This window comes from Metopolophium dirhodum, chromosome 1 (assembly GCF_019925205.1).
Source record: "Metopolophium dirhodum isolate CAU chromosome 1, ASM1992520v1, whole genome shotgun sequence".
Lineage (NCBI taxonomy): Eukaryota > Metazoa > Arthropoda > Insecta > Hemiptera > Aphididae > Metopolophium > Metopolophium dirhodum.
In genome coordinates, this window is record NC_083560.1 from 115,201,219 (window position 1) to 115,223,497 (window position 22,279).

General features: G+C 29.5%; 2 protein-coding genes across 2 annotated transcripts; both read left to right on the top strand.

Moving 5' to 3' along the window:
• The first annotated feature begins 6,741 nt into the window (after positions 1–6,741).
• LOC132952278 (general transcription factor II-I repeat domain-containing protein 2-like) lies at positions 6,742–12,255 on the top strand. The gene is made up of 5 exons (XM_061024540.1): positions 6,742–7,100; positions 7,295–7,767; positions 7,921–8,346; positions 11,687–12,064; positions 12,122–12,255. Exons 1-5 carry the CDS (start codon positions 6,742–6,744, stop codon positions 12,253–12,255), a joined length of 1,770 nt encoding a protein of 589 aa, XP_060880523.1.
• Positions 12,256–13,626: 1,371 nt separating this feature from the next.
• Positions 13,627–19,386, top strand: LOC132952288 (uncharacterized protein K02A2.6-like). The gene is made up of 6 exons (XM_061024552.1): positions 13,627–15,184; positions 15,242–15,760; positions 15,844–17,377; positions 17,534–17,585; positions 18,601–18,739; positions 18,896–19,386. Exons 1-6 carry the CDS (start codon positions 13,627–13,629, stop codon positions 19,384–19,386), a joined length of 4,293 nt encoding a protein of 1,430 aa, XP_060880535.1.
• The last annotated feature ends 2,893 nt before the right edge of the window (positions 19,387–22,279 follow it).

Here is a 22,279-nt window from a genome sequence, read left to right on the forward strand (position 1 = left end):
CAATTTTTTTAAACATATAGGATTTTTAAAGTCCTTAGTAATTCTAGAAATTCAACCCAAAATTGTATACGCCTTATTTATGGTTTATTTTGAAAGACGGATGAGATTCAAAACAAATACGTAAACCTGTAATCTATACACTATGAATTGTTATAGAATCAAAAAAGAATATACTTACCTAAAAATATCCATAAATTTGGGTGAGTGACTTTAAACTTCATCCCTAATGCGTTGTGAAAACTTTCCACACAATTGTTGGTCTGCCGTGGAAGACCATTTACCAACAAGGCGTCCCACAGTGGGATAAAAGTATTTTTAGCAGCACGCCAAAATTATTTTAATACACGTTTTATTATTATTGTTCATTATTTTGCAGCCGGGTGGGTTATTTTTATATATACAGTGAAACTTCCGTTAACGGTCACCTCTATAGGACGGTCACCTCTATGTAACGGTCAATTTGTTTGGTCCCGTCGAGTGTTATGGGAAAAATACATTAATACTTCTAAATAGCGGGCACTCTAATTAATGGTCAACATTTAAAAGTACATACATATATCAAATGGAAAATTATTATTTCGAAATTATTGTTGGCAGTTTATCTTAACGAGCTTAATTTATAATGTCTATAAGGCGATAACAATTGTCTGTGACTGTGTATTTTGTCATTTGTGTTCAGTGTATGTTTAAAACGTTTCGAAGTACGTACCTATAATTTCAAAGGCGTCCAAACGAAAACATCTAACTTTAACAGAAAAAATCAAATTGTTAGATTTTTACCAAAAAGAAAATGTGAGTGCACGTACTCTTGCACATAAATTTGGAATAGGAAGAACTCAAGCCACCGACTTAATAAAAAACAGAGAAACTATTTTAAAATTATGGAAATCCCACGGTAATGATCAAATGAAAACTACAAAACGTCGTAAAACCGAATCAGGCAATATCAACGAAGTTGTATACGAATGGTTTTGTGCAGCCCGTGCTAAAAATATTACAACCAGTGGACCAACACTTAAAGGAAAGGCTTTACAAGATTTTACTCTTCATCGGCAAATTGAAGAAATGTTTGGAGAAAAAGTAGATATCCACCTATACTTAAATGGATATAACAAACAAATAAAACATTGAATTACTTTATAATTAAACATATATTAAATATTTGATTAGATTGAGAAAGATGACATCAAACTTTAATATTAGAATCTTTTAAATATTTTAAAAAAAACATCTCTAATAATCACCGAAATAATATTGTTAATAATGTTTTTCATTGTTCAATGTTCAATGTTCTCATCTTGTATCACTTAAAAATATTAAAAAGTGTGCATTTTGTCAAAAGGAAATTGTTGTTCATTCCTTAAAAACCATTTGCACCAGTTTCATTGAAAGAATGTAAAAGTATTAAATCTGAACTCACCTATAATATAAGGCTAGGTTCACATGAAGAGCGTTAAACGCGCGTTTACAATACAATTATGTAAGCGAAGCCAAAAAATGTAAAATGGTGAAATCAGGTTCAGGAAGATCGAACAAATCTACTTACGTACATTTTGAAAGATTACGGTTTCTGCAAGGGTCAGTAGAAAATAACGTAACCGAAAGCAGTTTTTCAACTGATGATGAAAATGTAAAAATAACTAAAAATACTTACAACGTAAATGATGTAGATGACAGTTTTAAAAGTCCTGAAGAAGATTGTCGTAAGAACAAAAAAAAAAATAAAATTACATCCAGCTGATGAACATTTCGCAATCATATTGGAAAAAAGTATGGCTCAACGATATGTTCTCGAAAAAAAATATGAGGATGATGAAGATAAACTATTTTGTGTATCACTAGTAAAAGAAATTAAAAAAGTTCCCGAAAACAAACGTCTCAAACTTAAAATTGATATGTATTATTTAATTTTACAAAATCAGACATCATCATCTGATGGATATCAACATGCCATATATGGACAGCAATATCGTCTATATAATGTCCATAAGCATACAGCTTCTGCTACGTCCATCTTCACCGGAATATTAAACACGACTGACTATAGTTATACGCGCGCTTAACGCGTAAAATCTGTAATTCATGTGAACACTGACTAAAAACGCGCGTTTAACGCTCTTCATGTGAACCTAGCCTAAGGGTTACAGGTTCTTATACATGCATAGGTTCTGAAGGTGTACCAAGCAGTAGAAGCATCATTATCAACTCATAATAAAAAAATATTTAAGAATTGAAAAATACGTCCAATATAATATGACCTGCAGTTAAATCCAAGAAACTGATTTTAATTGTATTTGTTGTGCAAATGATTGTCAGTGTCATAATTTTAAACTAGTGTTAAATTATTTGTTCTCGGATTATATATTATGTTGTGCTTTTTATTTTGTGTACATCACACTTATTTTTAATTTTAATCTTTGCTAATAACTGATTTTGTATATTTGAATAAAATTTTTATCAAGTTGAAAAACATTACTTTTATAGTTTTGTATAATAACTTTTATAATTTTGTTTAATTACTTATTTTAAGTATGGAAAAACATCTGTTTTGTGAATTTTTCAAATTTATTTTTAATTATTTGGAGTTAGTTACTAAGACGAATATTACTTAAAGAAAAAATGTAATTTGTTTTTTTTTCTAGGCTAATATATTAGGTATATTATTTTGCTTTGTGTTATAATATTTTTCTTACTTTTTAAGATACATTTACTTATCAGAAATAAATTAAATTTATTTAGAAAAAAAAATGCTTACTAAATATATTATCAATGACCATTAGCCCACATAAGTTGGGACATATGCGTCATTTAATTTTTTTTTCAATTTTATTTTCCAACTCTATTCTTATTATCTTAGTATTTGCAACTTGTTTACTTGAGAGCCAAATTTTACAAAAATAAAATAAGAATTTAAACCTGTGTGGTCAAATAATTGTTACGTTGTAAATACTTTAAATTCATTTAACAGATCCTTGGGCAACTGTTTTCAGGAATTTATACTGAATATTATTAAGCTCATTTGAGTAAGTTTAATAATTATTAGACCAAATTAAAGAGCCAAATTCTAGATTTGATCTAAAGAAGTATACAATTTTTTTAAACATATAGGATTTTTAAAGTCCTTAGTAATTCTAGAAATTCAACCCAAAATTGTATACGCCTTATTTATGGTTTATTTTGAAAGACGGATGAGATTCAAAACAAATACGTAAACCTGTAATCTATACACTATGAATTGTTATAGAATCAAAAAAGAATATACTTACCTAAAAATATCCATAAATTTGGGTGAGTGACTTTAAACTTCATCCCTAATGCGTTGTGAAAACTTTCCACACAATTGTTGGTCTGCCGTGGAAGACCATTTACCAACAAGGCGTCCCACAGTGGGATAAAAGTAATTTTAGCAGCACGCCAAAATTATTTTAATACACGTTTTATTATTATTGTTCATTATTTTGCAGCCGGGTGGGTTATTTTTATATATACAGTGAAACTTCCGTTAACAGTCACCTCTATAGGACGGTCACCTCTATGTAACGGTCAATTTGTTTGGTCCCGTCGAGTGTTATGGGAAAAATACATTAATACTTCTAAATAGCGGGCACTCTAATTAATGGTCGACATTTAAAAGTACATACATATATCAAATGGAAAATTATTATTTCGAAATTATTGTTGGCAGTTTATCTTAACGAGCTTAATTTATAATGTCTATAAGGCGATAACAATTGTCTGTGACTGTGTATTTTGTCATTTGTGTTCAGTGTATGTTTAAAACGTTTCGAAGTACGTACCTATAATTTCAAAGGCGTCCAAACGAAAACATCTAACTTTAACAGAAAAAATCAAATTGTTAGATTTTTACCAAAAAGAAAATGTGAGTGCACGTACTCTTGCACATAAATTTGGAATAGGAAGAACTCAAGCCACCGACTTAATAAAAAACAGAGAAACTATTTTAAAATTATGGAAATCCCACGGTAATGATCAAATGAAAACTACAAAACGTCGTAAAACCGAATCAGGCAATATCAACGAAGTTGTATACGAATGGTTTTGTGCAGCCCGTGCTAAAAATATTACAACCAGTGGACCAATACTTAAAGAAAAGGCTTTACAAGATTTTACTCTTCATCGGCAAATTGAAGAAATATTTGGAGAAAAAGTAGATATCCACCTATACTTAAATGGATATAACAAACAAATAAAACATTGAATTATTTTATAATTAAACATATATTAAATATTTGATTAGATTGAGAAAGATGACATCAAACTTTAATATTAGAATCTTTTAAATATTTTAAAAAAAACATCTCTAATAATCACCGAAATAATATTGTTAATAATGTTTTTCATTGTTCAATGTTCAATGTTCTCATCTTGTATCACTTAAAAATATTAAAAAGTGTGCATTTTGTCAAAAGGAAATTGTTCTTCATTCCTTAAAAACCATTTGCACCAGTTTCATTGAAAGAATGTAAAAGTATTAAATCTGAACTCACCTATAATATAAGGCTAGGTTCACATGAAGAGCGTTAAACGCGCGTTTACAATACAATTATGTAAGCGAAGCCAAAAAATGTAAAATGGTGAAATCAGGTTCAGGAAGATCGAACAAATCTACTTACGTACATTTTGAAAGATTACGGTTTCTGCAAGGGTCAGTAGAAAATAACGTAACCGAAAGCAGTTTTTCAACTGATGATGAAAATGTAAAAATAACTAAAAATACTTACAACGTAAATGATGTAGATGACAGTTTTAAAAGTCCTGAAGAAGATTGTCGTAAGAACAAAAAAAAAAATAAAATTACATCCAGCTGATGAACATTTCGCAATCATATTGGAAAAAAGTATGGCTCAACGATATGTTCCCGAAAAAAAATATGAGGATGATGAAGATAAACTATTTTGTGTATCACTAGTAAAAGAAATTAAAAAAGTTCCCGAAAACAAACGTCTCAAACTTAAAATTGATATGTATTATTTAATTTTACAAAATCAGACATCATCATCTGATGGATATCAACATGCCATATATGGACAGCAATATCGTCTATATAATGTCCATAAGCATACAGCTTCTGCTACGTCCATCTTCACCGGAATATTAAACACGACTGACTATAGTTATACGCGCGCTTAACGCGTAAAATCTGTAATTCATGTGAACACTGACTAAAAACGCGCGTTTAACGCTCTTCATGTGAACCTAGCCTAAGGGTTACAGGTTCTTATACATGCATAGGTTCTGAAGGTGTACCAAGCAGTAGAAGCATCATTATCAACTCATAATAAAAAAATATTTAAGAATTGAAAAATACGTCCAATATAATATGACCTGCAGTTAAATCCAAGAAACTGATTTTAATTGTATTTTGTTGTGCAAATGATTGTCAGTGTCATAATTTTAAACTAGTGTTAAATTATTTGTTCTCGGATTATATATTATGTTGTGCTTTTTATTTTGTGTACATCACACTTATTTTTAATTTTAATCTTTGCTAATAACTGATTTTGTATATTTGAATAAAATTTTTATCAAGTTGAAAAACATTACTTTTATAGTTTTGTATAATAACTTTTATAATTTTGTTTAATTACTTATTTTAAGTATGGAAAAACATCTGTTTTGTGAATTTTTCAAATTTATTTTTAATTATTTGGAGTTAGTTACTAAGACGAATATTACTTAAAGAAAAAATGTAATTTGTTTTTTTTTCTAGGCTAATATATTAGGTATATTATTTTGCTTTGTGTTATAATATTTTTCTTACTTTTTAAGATACATTTACTTATCAGAAATAAATTAAATTAATTTTAGACAAATCAGCTGGAAGTAATAAAAGAGCACGTAAACAACAGAGGGATGAGTTTATAAAAAAACAAACGGGATCTTTCAATAAATATCTCAATCCAACTACATTTAAAGAGAATTATGTAACTGATGTCCCTAAAAGCAATTGTGAATATGTCAATATAACTTCTGATAGTTCAACAAATATTTCTGAACAAAAATCACCTCTCATATATGAAACTGATCACGTCCTTCAGGATAACGTATCTACATCTTTCGAAAACAAGATTCAGTAGAAACTTTACTAACAACTTCTAACAATAATCAATCAACAGGTGCTAAAAATGTAAGTAATTCTACTTTTGAATCTCCAGTGGTTATGACTGATTTAACTGACCCTGGAAATTGGCAAATCCCACTAGGTCATGCTATACGTATCGATATAATAAAAACAGGCCATATAAAGTGCAAAATTTTAAAAAGCTGTAAAATAACCAATATAAGATTATATCTAAACATTCCGAATATGCGAATTGAGGATTATGTCACCAGAGCGCGTATCGTTAGCTTGTTTTACCAATTACAAAACTCGCCACTGCCACCTTCTAGCGCTACCTGTCAGTTCAAGAACGAAGAAGGTTCTTATAATACAGGGGTGGCCAACTTGACTATGTACGCGAGCCACATGTATTAATAAAATTATATCAAGAGCCAAATTATCTAATCTGTACTTTTATACCACAAAAGTAATAAAGATAGCAAACAGCCGATAAACATATCAAACTACGAAATATGAAATTATATCGTTTTTAATATAGTCTGTAGTCTGTGTTGAATAGTCCTATTGTAAAAACCTCAATTTATTTTGTAAAATATTTGTAATATTTAATAATTATATTTGTAATATTTTACCGATACTTATTGCGAAAGTTAGTTACGATGTCAATTTCTAATAAAGCGGTTAAACGTAAATATGAAGAAGAAAAACGGGAATTTAAATTAGAATGGGAAGAACTATACTTTTTCATACAGAAAAACGATAAACCATTTTGTCTCATATGTCAAGTTACATTATCACAGTTTAAGGTTAGTAATTTAAAACGGCATTACGAAACCAATCACAGCACATTTAGTCGAGAATTTCCTATTGGTTCTGATTCGAGAAAAAATAAGCTATGTTCGATGAAATTGAAATTTGCTAAACAAACTAATGTTATGACAATGTTTACGAACGAGGCAGACGACTGTGTAGAAGCAAGTTTTGTAATTGCCTTTAATATTTCTCAAGCAAAACGTCCGTATACGGACGGCGATATATAAAAAAAAATATTTTAGATGTAATTTCTGTTTTAAATCCTGAAAATCAAAAACTTTTAAAAATGGTTGAAAATGTACCAGTATCACGACATACAATATAAAGGCGTATTTCAACAATTAGCTTTGATATTTCCACCAATTTAAAAAACAACATTGCTAATTGTTTATCTCTTAGTCTAGCTTTAGATGAATCTACCGATATCCAAGATAAACCTCAGTTAGCCATATTTGTTCGTTATGTTACGAGTGATGTAGATGTGAAAGAAGAGTTGTTAGATCTAATTTCATTGAAGGAAACTACTCGGGGTATTGACAGTAAGATTGTTCTCGATGAAACTCTACAAAAAGCTGAAATTCCACTAAACAAAATTATAAGCATTTCAACTGATGGAGCTCCTAGTATGGTGGGTTGTAAAAATGGATTAATAGGACTTTTAAAAAATGATACTAATTTCCCAGATTTTATACCTATTCATTGTATTCTACATAGAGAACACCTAACTGCTAAATATTTTAAATATGATCATGTGATGGATGTTGTTTTAAAAATTATAAATTACATACGTTCAAGTGCAAAAACACATCGGCAGTTTAAAAACTTCCTAGAAGACATAGATGATGATATTCCTAATGATGTCCCATGGTATTGTCTATTTAGATGGTTGTCGGTCAATAATATTTTAACTAAATTTTTTCAATTAATGGAACCATTCAAAGTATTTTTAATAGAACCAATCAAAGTATTTTTAATAGAAAAAAATAAAAGTTTTCCTCAACTTTCAAATTCAAATTGGTTAATAGATTTGGCATTTTTCACCGACATCATGCAACATTTATCAACATTAAATGTATCTCTTCAAGGTCGAAATAAATTAGTTAATGACCTAGGGCAAAAAGTATTTAGTTTTCAAAATAAACTAAAACTTTTCATACGAGATTTACAATCAAACAATTTTACTCACTTTTCATGTTTAGAAAAAATAGAAGCGTGCTTGATAGAATCAGAAATAAAAATTAATTGTGACGACTATGTACTTAAACTTGAATTTCTATTTACCGACTTCGAAGAACGATTTCGAGACCTAAAGGCATTAAAACCCTCATTCGGATTTTTAGAAAATCCATTTTTAGTTAATGTCATTGAAAAGGGGTGTCCATTATCACATCCTATCATCACAAATAAAGCGGATCTCGAAATAGAACTCTTGGAGTTATTAGAAGATGAAGGTCTTAAGCAGTTTATAAACAAGTGTCCCTCTATATTGGAATTTTGGAAGCATATTTCTATATTAAAATACCCAAATATTAAAAACTGTGCGGTAAAATTGATATCAATTTTTGGAACGACGTATTCATGTGAATCACTTTATTCAACAATGAAAATAATTAAGCCAAAATATCCTTCAAATTTGACTGATGATCGTCTTACAGAATTACTAAGAACTGCTCTTACATCAATTCAACCAGATCTTAAGAAGCTTACTAAAAAAGTAGACACGAAAAAAATATCACGCAAACAAAATTAGCTTAATGTTTAATTTTTTAATTTATTATTCATATTAATTAATTTTTTTTTTTGTTTGATTTAATCCATATTCTATGTTCTAAGCCTTAAATAAATACAATAAAAACATTTTTTTATAAATATATACAAAAAAAATTTAAATATTTTGGTTTTTGTAAATAAGACCGCGAGCCGCATACGACTGTGACGAGAGCCGCATGCGGCTGCCATAATTTGGCCACCCCTGTTATAATAACTGGCTAGTATTGATTGGCGGTGTAGTGAACCCATAGCTATAATATTATATTATATTAAATAATGTAACGTAGAATAAATTATACATTTAGTATAATTTATGATAGGTAATGTAGATATTAATATGCAATGTAAAATAAGCTTAAATAACAGGAAGCGTGGATCAAAGGTGAAACCAACAAGTTGTTTTACCTAATCAGTAATCACACAATAATGCAATTCGACAATATTAGGAAAGTAAAATTAGAATATAGAGATCACGTCACCAATACTTCATTGTTAGAACTCGCATAAATACGGGTAGGGTAGTGATGGTAAGAAATAGCAGTAGCAGCTTTAATAGCACTGCTATTTTGCTTTAGCAATCGCTGACTGCTATTTAGTGTTAATAATAGCAGTGATTGCTAAAATGTGTATAGTAAGTTTTAGTATCTTGTGTTTTCCTACACTGTTCATTGTTATTATGTTATTTCTCCAATAGCTGCTGTCATCGACTATCGACTATCGAGGTATAAAACTGCTATATTTTATAATTTAGCAGTTGCTGTTAAATTATTATAAAATAGCAACTTAGCAATCATATAATAAATATTAGATACTGGAAGATAGTAGCTATTGCTTATTACTTATTTTGTTTTTAATCATTTATGTGTTACTTATCACTCACCATGCAAGCTCTGTAATATATTTTTCTCTATGGCCTATATGAATATCAATAGTGTATCAAATAGTGTAATATTAATAGTATAATAATATCAATAGTATAATATTAATTATCAATATTCAATATTTGAATATTATTATTTCAAATTTCAATATTCAGTACTCAATAGTCTCATTGTCCCAGCGGTTATTAGTTATTAATTTATTATTCGACAATTTGATATAGTAGCCAGTAGGTAGTAGGTACGACTTAACGATTTTACCTAACTGTCCTAACTTAACAGTTAACTTTACTGTTTGCTGTTTAGTATTTACTGACTGTAAGTACTATACTGTTATATTATGTACTTAATAATTTACTAATAATTTTATACTGGCCACTAGAATCTGTGGAATGTGGATACTGAATAGTTTTGAACTGTGGATTGATGTAAATAAAAATTAATATAGAATGTACGAGAGATAAAAAATGGTGAGTAGATACAACTAAATTTATAATAAAGAGTTAAATTAATTAACTTAATTTTATAATCTTTAGTAGGTATAAATTATATGCAATCTGCATATAAAAACTTAAAAAAATAGTCATTCTTATGAATTTTGGGTATTGTCCGAGTTGCGGTCTTAATAATATTGAAGTAAAATTAACGTCTTAATTGCGGTCAGTATCCGGTTATCGATTATTCGATGAGCTCTTATCCAATTTTCGATAATATGCGATGTTGCCAAAATTTTGTAATTTATTATTTTCAAGGTCCATTTCAATGCCCCCCCCCCCCCCCCCCACACTTTCGAAATTTGAACTTCTGAACACTCCAAACGTTTGTGCATCGTTTGTGCAGAAATGTGCACCAAGTCGAATCGTTTGTGCATAAAAACTGAAAGCTCTATCCCTAAACAAAATGGGGGGGCCATTGAAGAGGTAGCCCCCCCACATTGAATATTTGGATTTTTGAATGTGCCAAACGTTTGTGCATCGTTTGTGTAGAAATGTGCACCAGATCCCGACGTTTGTGCACAAAAACTCCCAGCGCTATCCAAAAAACAAAGTTGGGGGGGGGAGGGGCATTGAAATGAGACACCCTCGTGTCATATTAATAAATGTTGTTTACGTACCTAATAGGTTTAATAGAATTTTACTATTGCCATGTAAACTACAACTAGGATTTTTACCTATTTTGATCCCGACCGCAACTCGGATTTTTTTTGTTACCTGTTATAATCTCAACCGCAACTCGGTATCAACCGAATTTTGATTCAAAAAAAGGAGCATTTCAACTTTCTTGCTACTAAGCCTACTTTGGCGGTCACTGATGAGTAGGGCCAACACTTGTATGCATTTGCATATTTTTATTGGTTGGTCAAAAAAATAGCTAGTTAATACCAAAATTTGTTTTATAACTTAACGATGCTGTATACAAAATTTTATTTCGCATATTTTTGCATATTATGGTATTTTTGCATTTTTAGGGCATATTTTAGCATTTAGTATATTTTTGGAGCATATTTAAGATCTTAAAAACTCGGGCATTACAAAATATTAATTTGTTTCACTCATATACCTTATTATTGGTATTTCAGCTCATTTATGAAAAGTGGTTATCTAATCTTAATCGCTAATTATTAGGGTCAACAATTATATGTCCTTATATCGGTAACAGTATCGCATAGTCGTCAGTCGGTCTTTATACTCGTGTGGTGCGTTATTAAATCGACCGTTTTAAAATGCCGAAAGTGAGAACTTCCAACACTAGTCGTATCAATAGTTACATCTCTGAATTTGGAGAAAATATATTTTCTTCGGATGGGAATATATTGTTTTGTAAAATATGTGAGGCAAAGGTTACATGTGAAAAACGATTTACAGTTTTACAACATCTTAAAACGTCTAAGCACTCACGTGGTATTCAACGACTCGGCGACCAACAACAAAAGACTCAACAACTTTTACCTACTACATCAAAAATTAATTCTTTCAATAAAGATTTGTGCAAAACGTTGTTAGCAGCCAATATACCATTAAATAAATTACAAAATACCTATTTTCGTTCGTTTCTGGAAAAGTATACGCATAAAGATATTCCATCAGTATCTTTCCAAAAATTGACGAACTTGTCTCAAACACAAAAAAAATATTTTTAAAAGCGCCAAGTCGTATTGATTTGTTTAAAACTGAGGCTCCAGGTATACCATTGCCTCCAACGCCTATATTAACAAGATGGGGTACATGGATTTCTGCTTCAATGTATTATTGCGAACATATAGAAGCTATTCGAAATGTAATACAGAAATTGAACCCTGAAGACGCCGTTTCAATAGACAAAGTTCAAAAATTAATTTCTCAAGATCAAGTTGAAGCAAATTTAACTTTTATTTATTCAAACTATGGATTTTTACCAACTACCATAACATCTTTAGAAAGCCAGAATGTTTTACTAGCAGACTCAATTAAATTAATAGAAACTGCGCGAAGCAAAATATGTGAAGTTAGTGGTACAAATGGCACTGATATTAATAAAAAATGTGAAGATGTTTTTAAAAAAAATAATGGTTTTCATATTCTTACGAAAATTTCTAAAGTATTATCCGGTGATGTATCCACATTAGAAGGTATTCCAGAAAATTTGACAAGCAACGATTTGTTACATTATAAATACGCACCTATTACATCCGTTGATGTAGAACGTTCCTTTTCACGCTACAAAATTTGTTAACGGACAATCGACGCTCAATGCTGTTTGAAAACTTATACAAATCATTAATTGTTCAATGTAATAACATCGGGTAAAAATTAAAATGTTTATCATCTGGTTAATGTTTTTGTTTTTTAATTTTAATTTTTAATTTTAAATATTTTTTAATATCACACATTTTTGTAAATCATTATGCATTGGCAATAAATAATAATATTGTATTATTATAGTATAAATTGTATAATACATAAAAAAAATTAATCATTTAATCATTTTTTTACAATAACATTTTTTTCAGAGCATATTTTAAGGGCATATTTTGGTAATTTTTAGGGCATAACTGCATACATATTTTATAGATTTTTAGAGCATATAATTGTTGGACCTACTGATGAGTAACCCAGCTTTGGAGAACACGCGTTCACAGGGCACTGATGTACCAAGACAGCAAAGTGTTCTCCTGGCAAGCTGACTCAAATATGGATAATTATGTTTATTATCCATCCACCATTTTAATGCATCAGTGTTGCGGTTCTGTATGTCATCTTCTAAGTACATTTGTACCTCTATAATAGCCCTTGATGTATTGGTCCCTGAAGGTTGAATTTGGGACACTTTTGAATCGATGGAACTCCAAATTGAAAACCCTTGTTCATTTCTTGAAGCGGTAGGAGTCGGTAAAGTACATTGCACCTCATTTTCTGACCTAATAGCTGATATAATTGATGCAGTTTTTTCTATAATGTCACTTTTAATCATTTGTAGGTGATTTTCAGTGAATGGAATGTTTTTGAATCGTGGATCGAGGAACGTACAACGGACTAGTGTATAACTACCTATTATGTTACCCCAGCGATCTCTATCATTCATTCCAGATAATAATTTATTTAAAACATTGTTCACTCTTTGATGGTAATTTTCTTTTTGTAGTTTGCTGCATACATTTTTAAGTCCTTCAGCTAAGACTATAACTAAAGAAGCTGTCATGTATTTATCGCCACTTACAGCTTTTGTTGCCTCTTCAAACGGACGTAACACTATACACAGTTCTCTAGTTACTTTCCACTCATCTACTGTTAAGCCTTCAGGAGGATTATCTAGTAAACCAAGAGTTCCACGAATAGAACTTTCAAGTTCAACCAACCACTCGATCATGTACAAAGTTGAGTTCCAGCGGGTACTCACGTCTTGAAGTAATTTTTTTGGTTCTTTTGCTCCGTTAATTATTTGATAGTTGTTTAACTTTTTATTTGCAGATGTACTCTTTCTGAAATGTGTGACTGTAGGCGACGAAGTAGAGTAAGGAAACCACGTGTCAAAATGAAATTTAATTTGTTTTAAGTGCGTAATATTAATTTAAAACGCTTAGTGTTTAAAATAAAAAGTGTTATAATGAGTCGTTCAAACATTAACAGTGCAACTACGCAGGCTTCTAGTGGTAGCGGTAGTGGTAATGGTAACATTAGCAAATGGCAAATTAATGGCACCATTTCCGAATTTAATTTGAAAGTTGACGACTTCAGTTCGTGGATTGAACGCTTTGAATTGTATGTATTATTAAATGAAATTAATTCTCACAAAAAGAAATTAATGTTCTTAACACTTTTGGGCAATGACGGTTATGTATTAGTCAGAGATCTTTGTACTCCATTTAAGCCAGTAGATAAAAGTTATGACACACTAAAAGAAATGTTATCTAATTATATTAATCCTAAACCTAATGTTCTAACTGAACGTTACAAGTTTAAGGAGAGAAAACAAGGTTCAGAAGAAACAATAAGTCAATTTGTGACTGCATTAAAAAAGCTTTCACAGTATTGCGAATTTGGTAATAATTTGGATGATTCATTGAGAGATCAAGTTGTTTACGGTATCAGGGATAACAACATAAAAAAACGTTTAATGTCTGAACCGGAGTTAACATTTAGAAAAAGTGTTACACTTTGTTTGTCAATGGAATCAGCGAACAATGATGTGTCTCATTGGGAAAAACAGGAATTGAATTATCAGCGAGGAATGAAGTTTAAGCAAAACAGACAACCATGGGGACAAGGGAAGTCAAGGAAAGCACACAGATCAGATTCAATGCCAAATAATCAAAAGGATTCAACGAACAATTCAAGCCATGGCCGTAAAACGGTTTGTTTTTGTTGTGGTAAAGCAGGTCATACAAAACCATTTTGTAAGTATAAGCATTTAACATGTACTAAATGTTCTAAAGTAGGTCATTTAATTAAAGTTTGTAAAGCTAAAAGTAAAGCTGGTAATGTTAATATACTAGAAGAGTCTAATATTTTAAATGATTTTGAAGATTTGCATATTGATAATTTGTTTTCATTAGAGACTGTTGATGTTAATTTTATTAAACCATTTAATATTAAGTTAGATGTAAGTGGAATTATTATTAATTTTCAAATTGACACTGGATCTTCAATTACAGCTTTGTCTTATAGTGATGCATGTAGAGTGAATCTTAAATTGAAAGATATTCAAAAAAGTGATATAAGTTTAAAAGGTTATACTGGTACTTTAATTATTCCAATGGGTTATTTAAAAGTGAGTGTGAAATTTCATGGAAAAATTGAAGTGTTGAATTTGTATATAATTAAAGAAGGTGGCCCTCCTATTGTCGGTAGAGATTGGATTGAGAATTTATCATTACCTATTAAAGGGGAAGTTTATTCACTTTCATCAAAAACAGAAATAAATATTTTTGAAGATTTTCCTTCAGTGTTTGGAGATGTACTTGGATGTTATAAACCTAAAGTGTTTAAATTATTCTTAAAAGATGAAAACATTAAACCTATTTTTTGTAAGCCTCGTGTGTTACCTTTTGCATTGAAAGATAAAGTGAGTTTGGAAATTGATAGATTAGTCAGTGAAAAGTTATTAATTCCAATAGAGTCTTCAGAGTGGGCTACACCAGTTGTGCCTGTTTTAAAAAGTGATGGTAAAATTCGATTATGTGGTGACTAAAAGGTTACACTTAATAAATTTATTAAAATAGACAGATATCCTATACCCAGAGTAGGAGATTTAATGGCAATTTTGCAGGGTGCATCCAAATTTTGTGTTCTTGATTTATGTCAAGCTTATCAACAGCTTTCATTAGATGAGGAATCACAAAAGTTAACAACTTTATCTACACATAAAGGACTTTTTGTATTTAAACGTATACCATATGGTAGAGCTTCAGCTCCTGGTATTCTGCAGCGTGAAATGGAAAATATTCTGAGAAATATTGAGGGTACAGTTGCTTTTTATGATGATATCATAATATCTGGAAAATCTAAAGAAGAAGTTACTAAAAGACTTAGGGAAGTGTTAGAAAGATTAGGTTCAGTAGGATTGACGGTGAGAAAAGATAAATGTAAATTGTTCCAGGATAGTGTTACTTTTTTGGGTTATAAAATAAATAAAGATGGTTTACATGTTCCTGAGGCTAGAGTTAAAGCTATTACATCAGTACCTATACCTTGTAGTGTTACTCAACTAAAAGCATTTTTAGGATTCGTAACTTACTATGGTAAGTTTATTAGAAATATGTCAACCAAAGCAAATCCTTTGTATAAGTTGCTTAAGAAATATATACCTTTTGTATGGGTAAAGACCAAAACAAAGCATTCAATGAAATTAAAAGTGCTATTTTGTGTAATGAAATATTAATCCACTATAATCCAAAATGGCCTATCATTATAGCTTGTGATGCTAGTCCTACTGGTATTGAGGCTGTATTATCTCATAAATTACCAGATGGTACAGAAAAGCCTATTGCCTTTACTTCCCGGACATTAAATAAGGCCGAACGTGCTTATGCACAAATAGATAAAGAAGCTCTTGCTATAGTTAATTCAGTTAAGTATTTTCATCAATATGTATATGGTCGTGAATTTATTCTTAGAACAGATCATAAGCCTTTAGTAGTTATTTTTGGTCCTAAAAAAGGTATTCCTGTCATGATAGCAAATCGGTTACAGCGGTATGCAATATTTTTATCTGGCTATAATTATGAAATACAATTTGTAAAAGGTATAGATAATGGTAATGCGGATGCATTGTCAAGACTTCCTTTAGATACCACTGCGAGTTCTAATATTTTAGAATCAGATAATTACTCTATTAATTTAATCACTGAAAATATTAAAGCAATTTCTGATTTAGATATTTGTGAGGAAATTAAAAAAGATACTATTATTAAACAAGTTTTTTTTAGCGTTTTCACTGGTCAGTGGCCTACTGACATTAAAAAGGTATCTGAAGAATTGAAACCATATTTTAACCGTAAGGATCAATTTTCAATTGAACAAGGATTATTATTTTGGGGGCATCGTTTAGTAATACCGTCTAAATTTCGGACTGAATTGTTAACTGAATTACACAGCACTCACTTAGGTGTTGTTAAAATGAAAAGTATCGCTCGTTCTTTTATTTGGTGGCCTAGAATTGATTTAGAAATTGAAGGTATTACAAAAAGATGTGAACTTTGTTTGATTCATAGTGAGAATCCTCCAAAGGCAGTTCTACATAGTTGGCCTTGGCCTGATGGTCCATCTCTTAGGGTTCATTTAGATTTTTTAGGTCCTGTTAATAAAAGAATGTTTCTTGTGATAATAGATGCCTTTTCAAAATGGGTGTATGTGAAATTTATGCCTAATATAACTACTTTTTCAACTATTAAAATTTTAAGAGAATATTTTGCTTATTGGGGCATTCCTGCTAAACTTGTGACTGATAATGGTCCATCTTTATGCTCGAAAGAGATGGAAGATTTTTTACAAAAAAATAGAGTTTTTCATATTAAAACTTCACCTTATAATCCTGCATCAAATGGTGCAGCTGAAAATCTTGTTCGTACTTTCAAAAATGTTATAAAAAAATGTAACCCTAATTCTGACATTGAAGTTGATGTATATAGATTTGTTATGTCGTACAACAGTACAAAACACTGTTCTACAGGTGTTACTCCGGCAGAATTACACATTGGGCGTACCTTGCCAACTCAATTCGATAGACTCATTCCTTTTGCTAAGAATAAATATAACAAGTGTTTGGAAAATGCTAAACATGTTTTTAGAGGCAATAGAGAGAAATCCTATAAGATTGGAGATACTGTTATGTGCAGAAATTATGGTTCTGGTAATATGTGGGTACCAGGTACAATTATTAATGTATTGTCACCTGTTACTTATCTGGTTCAAATTAATAATTCTTTAGTGTGGAAAAGACATATTAATCAAATTATTGATAGAGTTAAAAATATTAATGTTAATCATAAATATTTGAATGATATTGAAACTAGGTTTAGTGAAAACAAACCAGTAATTGAAAGTATTATTGAGGAAGGAGGAAAAGTTAGATGTTATTGAAGTTGAGCCAGAAGTCACACAGGTTAGGAAGAGTGATAGGATTATTAAAAAACCTCAAAAGTTAAATTTGTAAAACTAATTTTTATATTTTATTTTCATTATTTTTATTGTATTATTTAATTGTATTATTTGTAATGTTTATGACTTTGTTATGTATACCTTAATACTGTTATATTAATTTATGTTTTATAAAATGTATGTATACTGTTTAATATTTTGTAATTTTTATGATTCTTTAATACTATTGTTTTTTTTTTAAATATTCCTAATTAAGTGTGAAGGAATCTGTAATGTCTTTGGAAATATGGAATTCTTCCAGGATATATTTTGTATTGTTAGGTTATATTATTCAATAAAGAATCATTCGTTGTTTTGCACTTATGCGTTCAAGTTGTGCTCTATACCTCTCTAAAACATAACAGTGACAATTGTTTTAATCTTTTCTAAAAGGTTAGATTCGATTGTGAGAGCCCCTTGAACGATCAAATTTAACGTGTGAGCAAAGCATCCAAAATGCTTTAACTCAAGGATAGATAAAGCTCTCTTTATATTATATGCGTTATCGGATACTGCAAAAGTAATTTTGTTTGTTAAATCCCATTCTTCTAATGTCAATTGTATTTGGTTACTTAAATTTACACTTGTGTGGTTTTCAGAGAATTCATGACAACCTAATAAAACAGATTTCAGACCAAAATTTTTGTCAATAAAATGAAATGTTATATAACAAAACTAAATGTTGAACAAATACGTTTAAATAAACTAGCATTCGAAGATGCTCTTTCATTGAATGATTCCAAAATTATTCGCGATTTTAATAATACTTGAAATCGTTTGTATACTATAGGGGCGGCCCTCACTTCAATTTAAAAACCATTAATTTATTTTATATAATATATTAATATCACGAGAAAAAAATGTATTTTAACTATTTTGTAATTTGCACGAGGCAGTAGAAACTGCCATAAATTTTCTTTAAACTTTGTCAATATATACACAGTTCAATCTAGACAGTCGTGCTCACCGGTTGTGTCTACTTCTTATCTACTATATATTACTAACAATTATTACGCACACTATGGATTCAACCGCATTAGATGATATCAAATCTTCATTAGATGAACTTAAAGCCTCTCAAGGTAAGATAATCTCATCAGTTAATATTTCAAATAATAACATTAAAGCCTTGAATAAAAAGTTTGACGATATAATTAAAACTATATCTATTTTATCCGAGGAAAATAAGATGCTCAAAGAAAAAATGTCTGTTCTGGAAAATAAATATGATCTTTTAGAAAAAAAAATCTCTACCTCTCAAATGTCTACTAATGAAAACTTATTATCTGAAGTAATGGAGAGACAATCACGCTCATGTAATTTAATTATTTTTAATTTACCTGAATCTAAGGAAGATTCCCAAACTAAAATAACTGATTATGATCAACTCGTAACCATATTTAACACAATGGAAACAAATCCAACAAAATTTACCTGTCATCGTCTCGGAAAACCAAATTCAAATACTGAAAATAAGTCACGTCCTTTAAAAGTTGTATTATCCAATACCATTGAAGTGTTCACATTACTTCGTTCGCAAGCAAAATTACGTAATTCTCCAAATTGGTCTAATATTCGCCTGGCTTCCGATCGCACAACAATGCAACGTGATCATATGAGAAATTTACGTGAACAATTACAGAAACGAAGAGATAATGGCGAGAACGATCTAATTATTAAATACAATAAAGGCATTCCAAGTATAATTAACAAAAATAAAAATTTTTAAATAAATCCCAGTCAGATCTTAATATTTATTATCAGAATGCACGAAGTCTAAACAACAAACTCTCTAGCTTAAAACGACTTATACCAAATTCAATATATGACATATTTATTTTCACTGAAACTTGGCTTACTGATAACATTTCTACATCTGAACTGGGTTTTCATGGATATGAAGTTTACAGATATGACAGAAACTCACAAACCAGTTCTCTATCAAGAGGTGGTGGCGTTCTAATTGCTGTCCGTAATACATTAGTCTCAAAACCTATCTTGTTACATGAAAATAAAATTGAATTACTATTTGTTATTATTCGATTACCATATCGCTCTCTCATTATAAGCTCAGTTTATATTCCAATTCGTTCTAATATTAATATTTTTAATGACTATTTCAATTATGTAGAATTTGTATATAACAAACATCCTAATCATGATATTTTATTATTGGGTGATTATAATCTTCCCTCAGCCAATTATTCTAACATTGAGTTACACTTTAATGATAAATTATCTTATTTTAATTTTACTCAGTACAATCAGATTTTTAACTTAAATAATGTAATACTTGATTATGTTATATCTAATTCAATATCCATAAACGTTGAAAAAAATAATTTTCCTATTATTCCTGTTGACCCCCTCCATCCTCCAATAACTATAACTTATAATTATTTATTTTCTAGTGAATTAAAATTCAATAATTATGTTTTTAACTGGAATTTAGGCAATTACTTAGGTATTATAAATTATCTAGGTTCTATTAATTGGTTCAATTATTTTAATTCTAATTCAAATATTAATGATGATATTTCCTTTTTATATTTACATATTAATATTGCAATTAATCATTTTATCCCAAAACAACGTAGACATAAACTAATTTATCCTATATGGTTTAGTAAGGAATTAAAAATCTTAATCAAACAAAAACAAATTGCTCATCTTGCTTATAAAACATTAAATTTACCCGAGTCATATATCACTTTTTCTAATCTTCGAACCCAATGTAAAAATATCAGATACCGTGATTATAATGTATATATTAATAACACTCAAAACTCAGTTAAAATTAACCCAAAACATTTTTGGAAATTTTATAAATCACAAAAATCATCGTTACAGTTACCTGCAGTAATGTCATATCTGGATGAAGAAACTTCCTCTGGGTCCGAGATAGTCAATTTTTTTAAATCACACTTTTCAAACGTATATAAGCCAAACACATTAAATAGTTATAATATTTCCAATATCAGTAAATTAGATAACTCTTTATTCTGTGTTAACTCTATAAATATTTCAATAATGGATGTTTTTAATGAATTTTGGTGTACTAACCAAAATCAATCACTTGGTCCTGATGGTATCTCTGCAAAATTTTTAAAGGAATCGTCATTTATATTATCACCTATTATAACTTACTTATTTAACAAATCTCTAACGACTAGTATCTTTCCTGACAAGTGGAAATTTTCATTTATTACACCAATTTTTAAAAAAGGTAATAAATCATTAGTTACTAATTATCGACCTATCTCTAAAATTTCAATCTTACCAAAAATATTTTCTAAATTAGTAAATAATAAAATTTTTCCATTATGTGAAAACATTCTTTCAAATGAACAACATGGTTTTCGCCCAGGGCGTTCAACAATAACTAATCTTAGTATATTTAAGCAATTAATTCTGGAATCTTTCAATAACAAATCTCAATTTGACGTTATTTATACGGACTTTGAAAAAGCCTTCGATAGAGTTAATCATTCTCTTCTAATAACAAAACTTAAAGCTTATGGATTTTATGACCCACTTCTTTCATGGATTCATTCCTTCTTAACCAATCGCACTCAAGCCGTAAAATATGAAAATTATATTTCAGATCGAATTAATATTTTATCCGGCGTTCCTCAGGGTGATCACTTATCACCCTTACTATTCTCGATATTCATAAACGACATTAATAAAATTTTAAAACATTCAAGTTGTCTTTTACTTGCGGATGACACAAAAATATATAAGAATATTAAATGCACTAATGATGCATTAGAACTACAATGTGACTTAAACAGCCTTTATCAATGGTGTATTGAAAATGATATGTCTTTGAATATTGATAAATGTGCTATAGTCTCATTTTCTTTAAAAAAGAATACTTTACTTTTTGATTACACATTAAATAATTCAATCTTAACTCGTAATTATGTAATTAAAGACTTAGGTGTTTTTTTCGATACAAAACTTTCATTCAATTTTCATGTTAATTATATAAGAAACAAATCCTACAAGAAACTTGGCTTAGTAAAACGTATGTGTAAAGATTTTTACGATGAATCAGCCCTAAAAATCTTGTACTTTACGCTAGTTCGTTCTAACTTTGACTATGCCTCTATAATTTGGCGTACTAATAATATTATCCAAAACCATAGTCTATCTACTGTACAGAATAATTTTTTAAGATACCTATCATATAAATATCATTATATAAGAACTCCTCATTCTGGATATGAAACCGTTTGTAATCTCTTTAATATAATGCCATTAAATAAAAGATTTATTAACTTAAACTGTAAATTTTTATATAAATTATTACATAATATTATAGATTGTCCCGAAATAATTGAACGTTTAAATTTTAGAGTAAACCAATCTAATTCCAGAAATAATTCCACTTTTTATCTTTCCTCTTTCTCTTCAAACTATATGCTATATACCCCTGCAAATATACTTATGTCAGCAGCTAATTCAACTAAAGACTTAGATTTATTTAACACTACCTTATTTAATTTGTCTAATATTTGATCTAATCATCTCTTATCCTCTTCTATTTCTCTGCTTTCTATATCATATTTTCCCCCTTTTTATTTTTTTTTACCTACATTTATAACCACTATACTCTC

Excerpts from the sequence above, each read along its gene's own strand:
- LOC132952288 (XM_061024552.1), top strand. The coding sequence starts at position 13,627 with ATGAGTCGTTCAAACATTAACAGTGCAACTACGCAGGCTTCTAGTGGT. Across the intron at positions 15,761-15,843 it reads AGGATTCGTAACTTACTATG|ACCAAAACAAAGCATTCAAT; the intron begins GTAAGTTTATTA and ends GTATGGGTAAAG. Across the intron at positions 17,378-17,533 it reads AATTATGGTTCTGGTAATAT|GTTTAGTGAAAACAAACCAG; the intron begins GTGGGTACCAGG and ends TATTGAAACTAG.
- LOC132952278 (XM_061024540.1), top strand. The coding sequence starts at position 6,742 with ATGTCAATTTCTAATAAAGCGGTTAAACGTAAATATGAAGAAGAAAAA. Across the intron at positions 7,101-7,294 it reads ATTTCTCAAGCAAAACGTCC|TCTAGCTTTAGATGAATCTA; the intron begins GTATACGGACGG and ends TTTATCTCTTAG. Across the intron at positions 8,347-11,686 it reads GGAGTTATTAGAAGATGAAG|CGCCAAGTCGTATTGATTTG; the intron begins GTCTTAAGCAGT and ends TATTTTTAAAAG.